Source organism: Empidonax traillii, unplaced genomic scaffold (assembly GCF_003031625.1).
Source record: "Empidonax traillii isolate 1590-97213 ecotype Southwest subspecies unplaced genomic scaffold, ASM303162v1 scaffold1082:size189471, whole genome shotgun sequence".
Classification (NCBI taxonomy): Eukaryota; Metazoa; Chordata; class Aves; order Passeriformes; family Tyrannidae; genus Empidonax; species Empidonax traillii.
In genome coordinates, this window is record NW_020956275.1 from 32,406 (window position 1) to 45,859 (window position 13,454).

Genomic DNA, 13,454 nt, shown 5'->3' on the forward strand with positions numbered 1-13,454 from the left:
GGGTTTATTCACTAGTTTATTTTCACTGTACCACTGCTGAGAAAAACATGATGTTCATTTTTCAGTCCAAAGTATGCATCTCCACTTTGTGCTGAAAACATGTCAATGTGACCCCTCTCTGCTTTCTAGTAAATGCATGGGATCATTGGATAAGGATGTTTTATTCTCCCCACTTACTTAAGGTCACTTTCTCATCTTGGGTAAACTGCTACAGCTGGAGTCATGACAGCACGAGACAAGAGTACTGTCTAGGTCTTGGGAGGGACTGCAGAATGTCTAATCCAGCTGCTGCTCTCTCCTGAATAGGATGACTAGAAGGGGCTCACGATCACAGCCTCAGCTCCACCTGGCACACTAGCCAGGCATCCATGGCAAATGAAAAGCTGAAAGAGATCACCTTCTCCACTCCCCTGTGAGCAAGAGGAAAATACCAGAACAGGTTATGGTTCTGTGGGCCACATCCATTTTCCTGTTCAGAGTGTGATTAGCCCATAACTCTTGCCCAGGGAGTGCAGCAGAGGTAAAATAAAAACAGGAGCATAAAACCTTTTATGACTAAGGAAACATAAAAATATGTAATCAGTGGGAACTACTGTACACAGGTTTGATTTTGTGATGAATCAAGTACCTATAGTTTTTAACAAGAGCCAGATGGAGTTACAGCTCCCTCCCATTTCCCAGAATCAGGCCCTTTGTTGGCAACTGTTCATATACAGCTGCTATATAGGATAGTTCTGGTTTCTTACACTATGGAGACCTCTTCTCAAAGTCAATTAGCATTATGCCTGGGCAAATATTGCAGGATCAGGCTGCTCATTAAAGCCCTGGGACCACAACTGCCTCTATTTTAATTCTGTAATATATCACTCAAGGATACACAATTATCCATGGAGTACTTCTGAAATGGCCAAGGTCACATGAGGATTTTATCATATTACTGCAGTGCACCATCTTCCTTGCCAGCCCATTGCTGTTCTGCTACAGACTACATTACCATGCCTCAGCAAATACACGAGCATGCTGCTATATATAGTGTTTTATACATTCAACTAAAATAGAGGATGTGTCAGCTTTTAATCTGACTTCACATTTTTGTCAGCAAAGTAAAGGCTCATTTTCCCTACCAGTGATGAAGTGTGCTCTGTGTTAGTCATCTTAAGCTATGTGGTGATAACTTTAAAATACATTAGGCAGCTAGAATGCTCAATCCAAGTACAATGTTTTTTACTCAGAAATATACTAGAAGATAGTAAGGATGCAAAGCATCAGTCAGCCAGCTTTTAATATGGATTGCCACAGGTGACCTAGAAACCCAGCAGCAATCTGATGGCAAGAGGAGCAGCTAAGCAAGGTGTTCTCTGGGGTGCCACAGCAGACAATTAGGATGTCCTGTGTTACAACTGCAGAACAGAGATAGGTGGTGCAGACTGCACTTGGTGTTATGTACCTGGCAGTATGAGAAGAAAAGCACTGATGATAATGACTTGAACAGGGTGGGCTATTGCATGGCAATGGGACTGGGGAAGTCCTATTAATGACATCATCTATTAATGATAGCAGAAACGTGGTTTAGTGGTTGAAACCACAATTAATACCAGGATAGCCATATTCCTTCTTAAAGAAAGCAGGGTTCAGTGGATGAAGCTGGTGTTTTCATAGGTCTTGGTAAAGCCACAGAATAAGATATTATTTACATATCTGTAACATATGCTTATTAATGCCATCACATACAAGCAGTACCAGTGTGAATTGCCTTCCTATCTACTGCTTCTACAGAAAGTCAACAGGCCAAAGGTAAGCCTGTCTATGGGAAAACCAGCTTTTCCACTCCAAACTCTCATCCTCTCTTGTAACTGTCCCTTGAACTTTGCTGACTACATCTTAAAGGCTGTAGGGGACACCACACTTGCAACCTAGGTGTAAGTCATAATAACTTTGCATTTATCTAGTAGTGTGAAATTGAATAAATTTCCAAGTCAGTCTAACCCAGGGCTGTCCATACCAGCCCCATAATGCTGTGGCAGAGCTGTTCACTGTTCACTGCCCAGCCATGTGACCCAACCTGCAGACTGACATCCCATCCCATCCCATCCTTGGCCCATCCCTGTCCTCAGGCCTCATCCTGGCACTGTCTCTGACCTCTGTTCCTGGAATGGTGTTTCTCCCAGTCCCCTGGGAGCCATGCTGCATCCTGTCACTATTAAAGAAAACAGAAAGCAGAATAAATTCATGCCTCAAGAGTCACATCTTACCATTATTTAATTTTTTTTCCTAATGGTCAGACCATCATTAATTCCAGTGCACGCACTGACATAAGTAACAGTGTTACTACATCTGGAAATAACAGTACAAGACCTGGCTAAAATGCAGTGACACTGCCGGCAGTACTTCAAATCAGGTTCCCTGGTGTGTCAGGGTGGTCTGAACAGCTGCAGCTTTTCTTAGACACGTTTCAGGTATTCTGCTTAACATACTGTGAGGCACGCACTGCAAATCCAGGTAAGAGAAACCCCAAAGTATTGCATTTATTTGAAAAAACAACAGCAACAACAGATAATTTAAAAAAAAAACAACCACAAAAAAACCCACAAAAAACCCCACATAAAACCCCAAAAAAACCCCCCAAAAAACCCCAAACCAAACCAAACCAAAAACTCAAAATAAAGCAACCAAAACCAAAACCAAAACAAAACCCAACAAAAACAAAACAAACACAACAACAACAACAACAAAAACACACACCAAAAAAATGCAAGCAAGAGAGAGAACAGTAGTCCAAAGGGTGGAGTTTTTTTTTCTCTCTCACAAACAAAAATGGTTTACTTGGTGAACAACTAGAAGCTGGGGATGGCCTAGCCCTGGGGAAAGGGCTGCAGAAGCACCCAGCCCAGCTGCAGCAGCTCTGAGCTGTCCTGTGCATCCCCAGCTCCTTCTAGGATGGAGTTACAGGTGTTGTTTGGTGGGGAGGGCAGGGTACTGTCCCACTCTGACCCACTAGTACTCCAGGAAATAACTCTTTTGGCCCTTGAGAGCTCTTGTTGGACAAAGCTTTTCCCAAGACAGAGGTCAGAAGAAGACATGAGGAAAGGGGATGAGAAGGAAATGAGGATGTAAGGGGAATATGGTGCAGAAAATGAACTTGAGTAGAACAGTGAGTGCTGTGTTCTGTGCGTGGCTGGTACCAGCAGGTACGGTTTTCTTCTCATGCAAGAAATTCCAAAACAGAAAAAAATTTCTTACGCAGAAAACACAGAAAATATCTGAAATGTTTAGCAACTGCAAATCTGGACAGAACCCTTCTCCCTCAGTTCAAGATACAGATTTGGCCTTTTTTGTAATTTAAATCATGTTTTCTTGTTCTCTCTTTTTTTCCTTAATATTTTAATGTAACAAATTTCAAAGGTGAAAATTTCAAAGTCAAATAAAAATCTAAACTTCTCACTTTGAAAACTGTTAAATCATCTCATGTTGAGACATGTGTCTATTTTACATAAATGAAACAGAAATTAGTGGTTGCTAACCTTTTCCTGTAAAATGGTTCTGTTTGAAGAAATGGGTATTTTCTGTCAGAAGCATTTTAATGATCAATTTATTACCAGTTCTATCATATGCTAGATTTCTATGATTAAAGTTCTACCTCAATGACCAAACTGTGTCAGAAAATGACCCGTCATTCTTCTTTCATGCCTGCAGTCATCAGATTTTTAACCAGCATGTTCTACTGTTTAGATAGGTGCTAAAACTTTATCTCTTTTAGTGACAAAATTAATATTGTCATAAAAATAAAGCATTTAAAAAATCAATCATACTATAAAATGGGAGCACTGCTAAAATAATTAGTTTTAATTAAAATGTGCCATTGATGTGTTTTCCTTTTCTTTATAAAGCAAGCCTTCGGTGGCACAGAGAGGTTTTGATCCAAGCAATGAACAAAATTTTAAAAATTGCTCAATTAATCTCAGAACTTTTGAAATTTGTTTAGCTTTGGACAAGCACAGGCATGTGTTTCATTGGCAAATACCATCATGGAATAAATCCAAATCCAACTCATAAAGCAGAAAAAGTTAAAGTGCACAGAGCTTGAATGAAAATACTTATATTTACACTATACTCAACAGCCTTCATGTTTTGTTGACTTCATTTTAAGTACATGAGGGTGGTATTGCCTATGGAGACCTGAGTTTTCTAGGCTAGGGTCTCTGGCATTTTACTAAGCCCCCATGTTTGCCAGCAGAGCCACTAAATCAGTGACATTGGCTGCAAAAGGCTGTGTTCATCAGATTCTAAGCAAGTTACGGGTGGCCCTTGGAATGAACTGAGGATGCAGTTTAGATCAGAGACAGATGCAAGAAGAAATCACTGAGTGAGCAAACTAGCTTAATCTAGTCCTTCAGGCCAAAATAAAGATGCAGAGTCATCTAGGGACAGAGGGATAATTACAACACTGAAGTGCAATTGCTTTCTTTTTAATTGACACACACTGCATACATATTGACTAATAAAACAGAAACAGCAGTCAGAAAAGGGTGACTCCAGAGGTCAGTTGGTTTATGACTGAAATATTTCTAGCTGGCAAAGGCTTTTGTGGGAATGAGGATTCACTTAGACTTCGGGGACATTTCTTTTTGCAAAACTGTGAGGTCGTTATTAAATTCCAGTAACTCACGTTCTGTGAAGCAGTTTCTTTTCTCTATATTTCTTAATTGTGCTTCATTACAATTTAATAAGGACATTTACTCTCAATTAAGCAAATCATCCAAGCAGTTTCTTATGCCTATTGCAATTAATTGGTTTTGTCAAATGCAGGTTTAATTGTGTGTTAAGTATCTTGCTGAATCAGGATCCATGTGCATGTATGTCTGTCTATCCAAACCTTTCTTCAGCTCCTGGCATGTTCACATATATGCAGTTCAGGGTATCGGAGTCTTTAGCTCCACTTTCTGCTCTGCTCTTGGTGCCTCCCTGAAACTAAATAATTTCTCCATAACGGTAAAACTCACTAATGCTGTTAATGTTGACAAGTGCATTAACCAGCTAGTGAGCTAGTGAGCTCCAGGCATTGACTCTGCCACTGGGGACAAGGCCCAGGGGGGTGTTACATTTTTTAAAAAATCTTCCTCTCTAATGAGCCTCTTCACCAGATTTAGTTGCTGTATGATCACTGAACCAGAAAAATCTCTGAGGTCCACTTCACCTCGACTCACCTCACACTCCCCAGCACCATGGCAAGACCTTTAGTCCCACTCTGACATCAATAACAAATGCTTGGGTTTATCCCTGTTATTCCAGAACTGACCTTGCAAGGTGTAAGTCAAAAGGTGATGATCAGCTTTCTTAAGAACCACCTAAATCCTACACCGCTAAGCCATGAACAGCAGTATGGAAGAGATCATTGCAACTGCACTAAATACCTATATGATAGCAGGGACTCCTGTGGGTCCTCCATCAATACATGCATGGTTATATGAGACACCAAGAACATTTCAAGAAGTAATGCAGGCTTACCCGCTTTTTCCTTGCCCGGCTTCTGAAACAGCATCTGCAAGAAAGTGATTTTTCTTTAATAATAGTACATTTTTTCCTTCATATAAGTCTCACATTTCAAGATGGCAATATACGTAATTATTAATCAGCACCATCTTACACAAGGCATAAAATCCAGAGCCCATCAATAAAAATCATGTGGAATAGCTAGCTTTGCAGGCTAAGGACAGCCTTGCACCCATTCTCAACCAGGTTCGCCTGTCTTGCAGTGAGTGAGCCTAGGAGCAGTCTCTGGCTCAAGAAGAGTATTTACTGCAAGGATACATGAGGTCCAGCACACTGGAACATGCCTAAAACTGTGATATAATGCTGGTGGGGCTCAGGGAGCAGACAGGCTGCTGGCAAGAGGTATGGGAAGCTCCACTGTGGCTAGAACAGCTCAGAGTGGTAGAGTCATGTTTCCTGCTCATCTGTGACCAGGAGAGGGTTCCTGTCTGACAGTCCTCTCTGAGGTCAAACTGACCTGCTGTGTTGTTTTTTTAATATTTTTCACCTCCCTCCTTTGGGTCTGCCATGCTAAATGAAAGGGGTGCCATTACCACCACACTTGAATGCACCTCTTGGTCCATTACTTTTCTCTTTAATAGCTTTCAGTGGCCAAATGAGGAGGTTCTTGACAGTGATTAAATGTATTTCACCCATTTTCCTTCCATAGATCCATCAGCTCTCGCAGCAATGCAGCCTGTAAATGAAACTAGCACACTGGGTGAAACTGCACCTATTTATTTTTTTTAATGAAACAGAAGGTTGAACTGATTCCTCCAGATACAAGTGAAGTCACAGGTATGAAATGCCCAGGCTGCAGCCAGCTGAAGAAACAGCACTCCTGTGCCTTGCAGTGACACACTCCCTGTTCTTGTTATCTGCTTGTCACCATATGGACAACCATCTGCACCTTTCCATCAGATGCACAAGTTCTCTGTTATCTCTTCAGTCAATATTGCTTCTGTAGCCTTGATAGGAATCTGTTTATGAAAACATGTTTTTTATTTACCTTTTATTTAGTGAAGAATTTTACTGAGATATTGGAAAATTCCACTAAGCCAAACTGAATTGATTAAGCATCTCTCTTAATAATTGGAAAAGTACAGCTATACTACAGGATTTTCCCTTCTGCGAGGCAATTTCATTCAAAAATAGCCTCTTGCTCTATTTAAAGGTCTGCCTGAGCAGCAGCTGAAGTTTATCTGTCTTCAGCCAGCAGGGACCAAGTGAAGTGGTCACTTCTAGATGGGAAAATAATGAGTGAGTGAGTCCAAATCAAGTTTCATTAGTGGCAAAGCATCTAATTTCCATAGAGAAGTGGAAAATTCAGTCAAAGGCTGTATCAACTGGCAAGGGACAGACAGGTCCCACATCAGTGTGCTAGGTTTTTGGTGTGCCTTTCTGAGTGTGGTACATCATATTGTCCCTCCACTCTTCAGAGAGCTGTGTTGTTCTTAATCACCCTGCTGTGGACAGGCATGTGATTTTTAGCACCCCAACTCTGGCATAAGCCTGGTGAAGGCGGGTGTCTGAACTGCTGTACTGTATCGTGGGATAAGTGCTTCTTGAAGAATACATAAATGATACATGAATCAAAAATAAATGTCAGTCCTTCATGGATAGCTGGTTCCTGTGTTCTAGTGCTGCCAGAAGGACACTAGCTATTAAAATCGTACACAGGCTATGTTAACTTCCAAGATCTTTTTAGGATGCCATACAAAAAGGATGCAAATTATTGCTGGAACAATCCCAAGTGGCAACAGAAAATTGCCAACCAAAAGTGATTTATGGAAATGATAATGCAGTATATAGCTGATTGTGTAACCAAATACATTTATTGGAGCACTAGCAATCCATCTGAACAGCATGGCACAATCTAATCAAATATATAGAAACCATGGACCAAAAGACTACAATGCTAGCCAAAAGACTGCTGCAGCACCTGCTGCTATGAATAATAAAGAAATAATTTGCTTACAACTCCAGCTGTAACAATCTTGCAAGTGGAAGTGCCAAACAGAAGCCAAAGATAAACACACTCTGCTGATATAACCATGTTTTATTTGCTGAAGTATGTAAACCAGCACACAGAAACCAGAAATGTGTTAGATGCTGTGTTCATGCCTCCTCGCTTAGCAGTCCCATGTTTCAGCAGGGCCATCCTGCATTTCATCTAAGTGAACAAAGGTCTCCAAAAGCTTGCCTGTGCAGTATTGCCCTCTGCTTTACGATCGGAGCGGGAGGAGCCAGTCCTACGAATGAGGCAAGTCCACCCTCAGTGTTGCTCAAGGGACAACTAAGTGAATCTCAAAAGGCTCCCCTACACTGCTAAATAAAAGATTAGGTCCAATTGGCATGGTCAAAGCACTGTACCCAGGTTTGCCCACTTGGCTAAGCAGCTCTGGCTTGTTTACACAGTGCTCTGAAAAGCTCTGCTTGGAGTAAGCCAGCTCTCAAAAAGCATGCCCTTGGCAATGGGGACAAGGAGACACTTTATGCCACTTGGCCTTTGATTCCTGAGCCACACTTATACTGCCCTATAAAGACAGCCTTCCAATACACAGTGTTAAGTTTATGCATCCTGTAGAGATGAACAAGATGCCCAGAGAATTTGTTAGAAATAAGTACTTGAATCTAAATCCCACAGACCCAAATGAAAATGTCTCTGTTCAGCAGATATCTAAAACCAGGAACACCTTTAAGAGTATAAGCAATCCCATTAAAGCCACCTTCACTTACAGAGCCTAGCATGTGAAAAAGTGTATTTGGGCAAAGAGCAACAGGGGGGAGAAAAGCTATGGAACTGCTGTGGGGAAGAAAGTGAATATGTTGCATTTATAAAGGACATGAAATGGCCTCAAGTTCTACCAGAAGAGGTCTTGATTGGACATTAAGAAGAAAGGGTTGTCAAGCACTGGAACAGACTGCCCAGGGAAGAGGTGGAGTCACTGTCCCTGGAGTGTTGAAAAGATGTAGATGCATAGATGCAGATGTGGCACTGAGAGACATGGTTTAGTGGTGGACTTCACAGTGTTAGATTAATGGTTGGATTTGATATCATTGAGGTATTTTCCAACCTAAATGATTCTGTAATTCTATGGTTTTCCTGAAAGGCATTCTGTATGAAAAGAAATTACTCAAGTGAGCTCCTTGGATTAAGTGGAAGTGAAGGTAGAAGCAAAACACCAGCATTACAAACTCAACAAGCAAAATAAACACACTCATCAAAAAACTGTTTCTCTGATGTATACATAATCTTTCATGGTTATAAGTGATCAGGGCATGGAACTCATCAAACAACTGGATTAAATGATTTAATAACATCCCAGAAAGCTTATTGTCACATAAAAGCTTTTTTTGTGACACAGAAGATGATTATGAAATGGTTGACTTGAACAACTTCAAAACCATTTTAATTTGCAACAGCACAGGGATTCTGGAATGCCAGCCAATCGCATAATATCATTCACCATTTCACAGAAAATAAAAAAAATAATTTTGCATGCAAGTCTTTTACTTCCCTCTTCTTCATCACCCCCTATTAGCTATTAGCTCTTTTAAGCTCTAATTTCAAATATGCCCATATCTTCCACTGATATTTCAGAATACCTGTCAAACTAATCATTCACTCTCAGCAAATCACACCCTTCAAATACAATAAAAAAGGTAATTAGTTTATATGTCCAGAATGCAAATAACTCTTCTAGATATTTAATAAAAAAGCCAGAGAATTTATTCAACATAGATATGGTATAAAAAATATCACTTCTATCAAATAAACCCTGGCATTTGGACAGGACTACTTTACATCTGCTGTTAATAAAAACAGCTTTGGATTCTGTAAGCTTATGTTCTGTGGTGAGCAAGCAGCAGTACCACTCTGAAACACAACACTACTTTCAGAGGAAAAAGGATAAATCTATATGACTTCTTGCTGGTTTGCTGATACTAAGGAAAGCACTCTGAGCTGGGAAAGGTCCTGCAAAGTATAAAGGTTGAAAATACCGCTGGTTCTTCATTCTAGCAATTTAATAAACTGCTAGGATTTTAATTAGAGTGACATATAGACAGTTCTAAAGGAGGAAACTAGCAATCCACATGCAAAACTCAATCATCTGCTTAGCAGGTTTATTAGATCCTTTCAGAAAGATGTTGACAGAAGGAAAGAAAATCCTAGTTACCGCTTCAAAATAAAATTCTACAGCCCAAAAAGGGAAGTAATATTATGACACTCAGCAATATCAGCCTTAACTTGAGGTTGGCTGGCCCCAGCAATGATATCTTCAGTTTGGATGACACTTCTAAGTTCCCTAGAGCGTGTTAGTCAGCTAAGAAGAATGGGAATACTGAAGTTATTCCATAGAAAATACTGCTGAGACTGCTGTGTCAGAAATTAGATTTCTCTCAGAGACTTGGCACTGATCTTTGGTAGAGGCTTGAAACTGCTTCTGGATTTTGATGCTTATGATGAATCTTCAAAGGCTGACAACAGGGCTCATAATTTTCCTTTAAAATACAACCAATGCAGAGGTGTTTATTAGAGACCATGTTTAATATACAGCCTGAGTGTTATTAGAGAAGTCACTGGCAGCATGGAAGACAGATCTTGGTTGGATGGGATTGTCTCATACCTGCAGCATCACAACACGTTGGTCTCCTGACAATGTTAGAAAGTAGGAGGAAGGGGTAATTCTCAGTTTCTTCCACTGAACTTGAACTACTATGCTGCAAACTATTCATGATTGATGGGGTTAAAGAAAGAAGAGTAAGCAGCTTCTCAGTCTGCAGTCGAACAAGTCCACTTGCTCATTAATAAGAAGTGTGACCAGCAGGGCAAGGGACGTGATTCTGCCCCTCTACTTCACTCTCAAGAAGCCATGCTGGGAGTGCTGCATCCAGCTCTGGGGTCCCCAGCACAGAAAAGATGTGGACATGTTGGAACAAGCCCAGAGGAGGGCCACAAAGATGATTAAAGGGCTGAAACTACACTTCTATGAAGACAGACTGAGAGAGTTGGAGAAGAGAAGGCTCTGGGGAGACCTCATTGCAGCCTTTCAGTACCTACAGGGAGGCTTCAAACATTGAGAAGGATTCAGAAGACAGAGACACTTCTTTTGAAAACCTTAGAGTTAATATTCTGAGTTGTATTCTAAAAAGGTGAGATACTGTAAATATTGCCTGCAGATGTAAAAGCATATTTAATCATTGTGGACAGCTGTTATAGAACATTTAATGAACACTTGAAAATTATTTTCCCTAGTTTAGTCTTTTACTTTGCTAAATTACTTCTCTCAAAAATGCATTTTACTTTATTTTAAATGGTTTGAGGGGTGGTGCAGTTGTCAGGGTCCGCAAAAGGCAGGTCCTGGATGGAGAGGATATCCGCGAGCATGGAGCAGTTGTGCAGCTGGATCACCACGTCCTCCATTGTCTTGGTGCACAGCTCCCTAGATCCTGTTGAGGTCCTCCTTCACCAGGTCGTTGTAGGGCTCTGTCACCTTCAGCATCTCGAACAGCTTCTCCTGGTCACACCAGATGAGTTTCTCCTGGCCTAGGAGGCAGTCCAGGAGTTTGCCAATGGGGTAGGACTGAGGTAACATCAGCAGCATGAAGAACTTTGTCACCATGATGGTGTTTGCACCCACAGCCAGGCAATGCTGGGAGCACAATGCATAGGGAACGATCTCCCCAAGAAGCAGAATCCCAATGGTTGAAGACACCATGGTGCCAATGATGGACACAGTGAGGTGGAGGAGGAGGGTGGTGTTGGTCAGCATGTTCCCCAACAGCAGCAAGCAGAGCAGATAATTCCCTTTCGTGCAGATACAAGCGATCCTATGGGCTTGACTGATCTCTTTCCACATCCCGCAGTTGTAGATGTTGTGCAGCTCCATGGGACATAATGGCATGAGCCCAAACTTGAGCCTGCAGAACATCCCCGACAGCATTAACAGCCTGCAGAGCCACAGCAGGGCCTCGCTGTCCCCTGTCAGCCAGAGGGGCCCACGGGTTGCCCCACCATGGCCTTGGGCAGTATCCTGCTCTCTGCCAGCCGCAGCCCCCACACCACGGTGTTGGTTGTGGACATGATGCCACCAGGCACCTCCAGGAGCAGCAGGAGCAGGGGCAGGAAGCACCCCGAGGGCAGCGCGGCCCTTGTGGAGGAGCCAGAGGCATCGCTGGGGTTCCCACCACCGCTGCCACCCGCCATGGAAATAAAATTAACATACAACTACCTACAATTAACATACAACTAATAAAATTAACCTCTACAACTACCTGAAAGGGGGGTGTAGCTGGGGGAAGGTCGGTCTCTTCTCCCAGGCAACCAGCAATAGGACAAGAGGACACAGTCTTAAACTGAGCCAGAGGATGTTTAGGTTGGACATTAGGAAGAAGTTCTTCACAGAAAGGGTGATTGGACATTGAAATGGATTGCCCAGGGTGCTGGAGTAACTGTCCCTGGAGGTATTTAAGAATCATAGAATCATAGAACAGATTGGGTTGGAAAAGACCTCCAAGATCATCAAGTCCAACCCCTGATCCAACTCCAGTTACTATATCATGGCACTAAGGGCCACATCCAATCTCTGCTTAAAAACCTCCAGGGATGGTGAATCCACCACCTCTCTGGATAGGCCGTTCCAATGCCTGATTACCCTCTCTGTAAAGAAGAGACTGGATGTAGGACTTAGTGGCATAGTCTAGTAGACAAGGTGGTGTTAAGTCACATGCTGGACTCGTTGTCAGTTCTTTTCCAACCTAGTTGATTGTGTGATTAACTGCAAATATTTTTTTTAATTTAATTTTACACCAAGATCAGTGCTGGTTCAAACAGCACTGACATAGAAAAAAAGATTTACTCAATTGCTTTCTTCTGTTTGCTACAAATCTGTATCTATTTTGCCTATGTACTATTGATAAAGTCCAGAAAGCAATGTGACATTTCTTGTGGCTGCAGTTTTGAAAGCTTTGATCAAGTAGAAAACTGCCCGGAAACTATTTTACAGTGAAAGCTTTTCAATGACATATTGAAGAAAATGGATTACAATAAGTGGAGCAGGGCAATAATAAAGTACATAACAAGGAAAACCATTTTAACAATGTTCAAAGTGAAATTAGAAAAAAATGAGCTAAAAGACTAATGGTAAAGGAACATGCATTTCAGTAACTCTAATTTATTATACTTAACTAAAAGAATTTATTATACTACCAGACCAGGGAGATTTTTACTTCTAGCAGCTGCTAATATGATTTCAAAATGTCAAGCAATTCCAGCCCTGGGGGTTATAACCAAATTTTTATTGAGGGCGATTTGGTTCCAACACATGAGGAGTAGCCAATTGTGGTGAGCATTAGGGTGTGCCTCTATGGTATTTTTTACAATATTAAACCAATGCAGTTGCTCATTTTGCCATCAGATTGGAAGATGCCATTGATCCCTGTGGTTTAGCTGGCCATGCCTATTCATCTTGCACCAGCACCAGCTTTCATCTTGACAAATGGGAAACAAAAGCAGCAGAGCATTAATTTTATCCCAAAACAGTTTCTGCTGTTTAATTTGTTGTTTTCATTACAAGAGCTCCATTACAGCTCCATTTCCTCTGACATGTTGCTCTGATGCAAGCACTTTCTTTGATACTCTGTAATCTTAATTTTTTGATGCCATCCATTCTACATTACCTTTGCTTTTCCTATGATTTCCCCTATGGGATAACATGACAGTGTTTGCGGTTCTGTGGTCTTGAAGACTGAACAATCAAGCCTTCTAAATTTGGTCCCAGTACAACTAGTTGAAATCTCAACATTAAAATTTTCCTATTATTTAATGAATAGCAAAAAGCCTCTGTGTTGACAAGAGCCTCTTTGTTGCTGACTATGCCATACCACATACGCAGGTATGCTCAGATACCACCATTCACATT

At 41.4% G+C, this 13,454-nt stretch overlaps 1 protein-coding gene across 1 annotated transcript in view; it reads right to left on the reverse strand.

The window, feature by feature from the left end:
* Positions 1-1,269: 1,269 nt before the first annotated feature.
* LOC114068538 overlaps positions 1,270-13,454 on the reverse strand; it is a 126,587-nt gene continuing 114,402 nt past the window's right edge. The window contains exons 5-7 of the mRNA XM_027904744.1: positions 5,506-5,539; positions 2,140-2,197; positions 1,270-1,447 (exon numbers count right to left, since the gene is read on the reverse strand). Coding sequence (XP_027760545.1) covers positions 1,270-1,447; positions 2,140-2,197; positions 5,506-5,539 — 270 coding nt within the window. The remainder of the gene's footprint in view (positions 1,448-2,139; positions 2,198-5,505; positions 5,540-13,454) is intronic.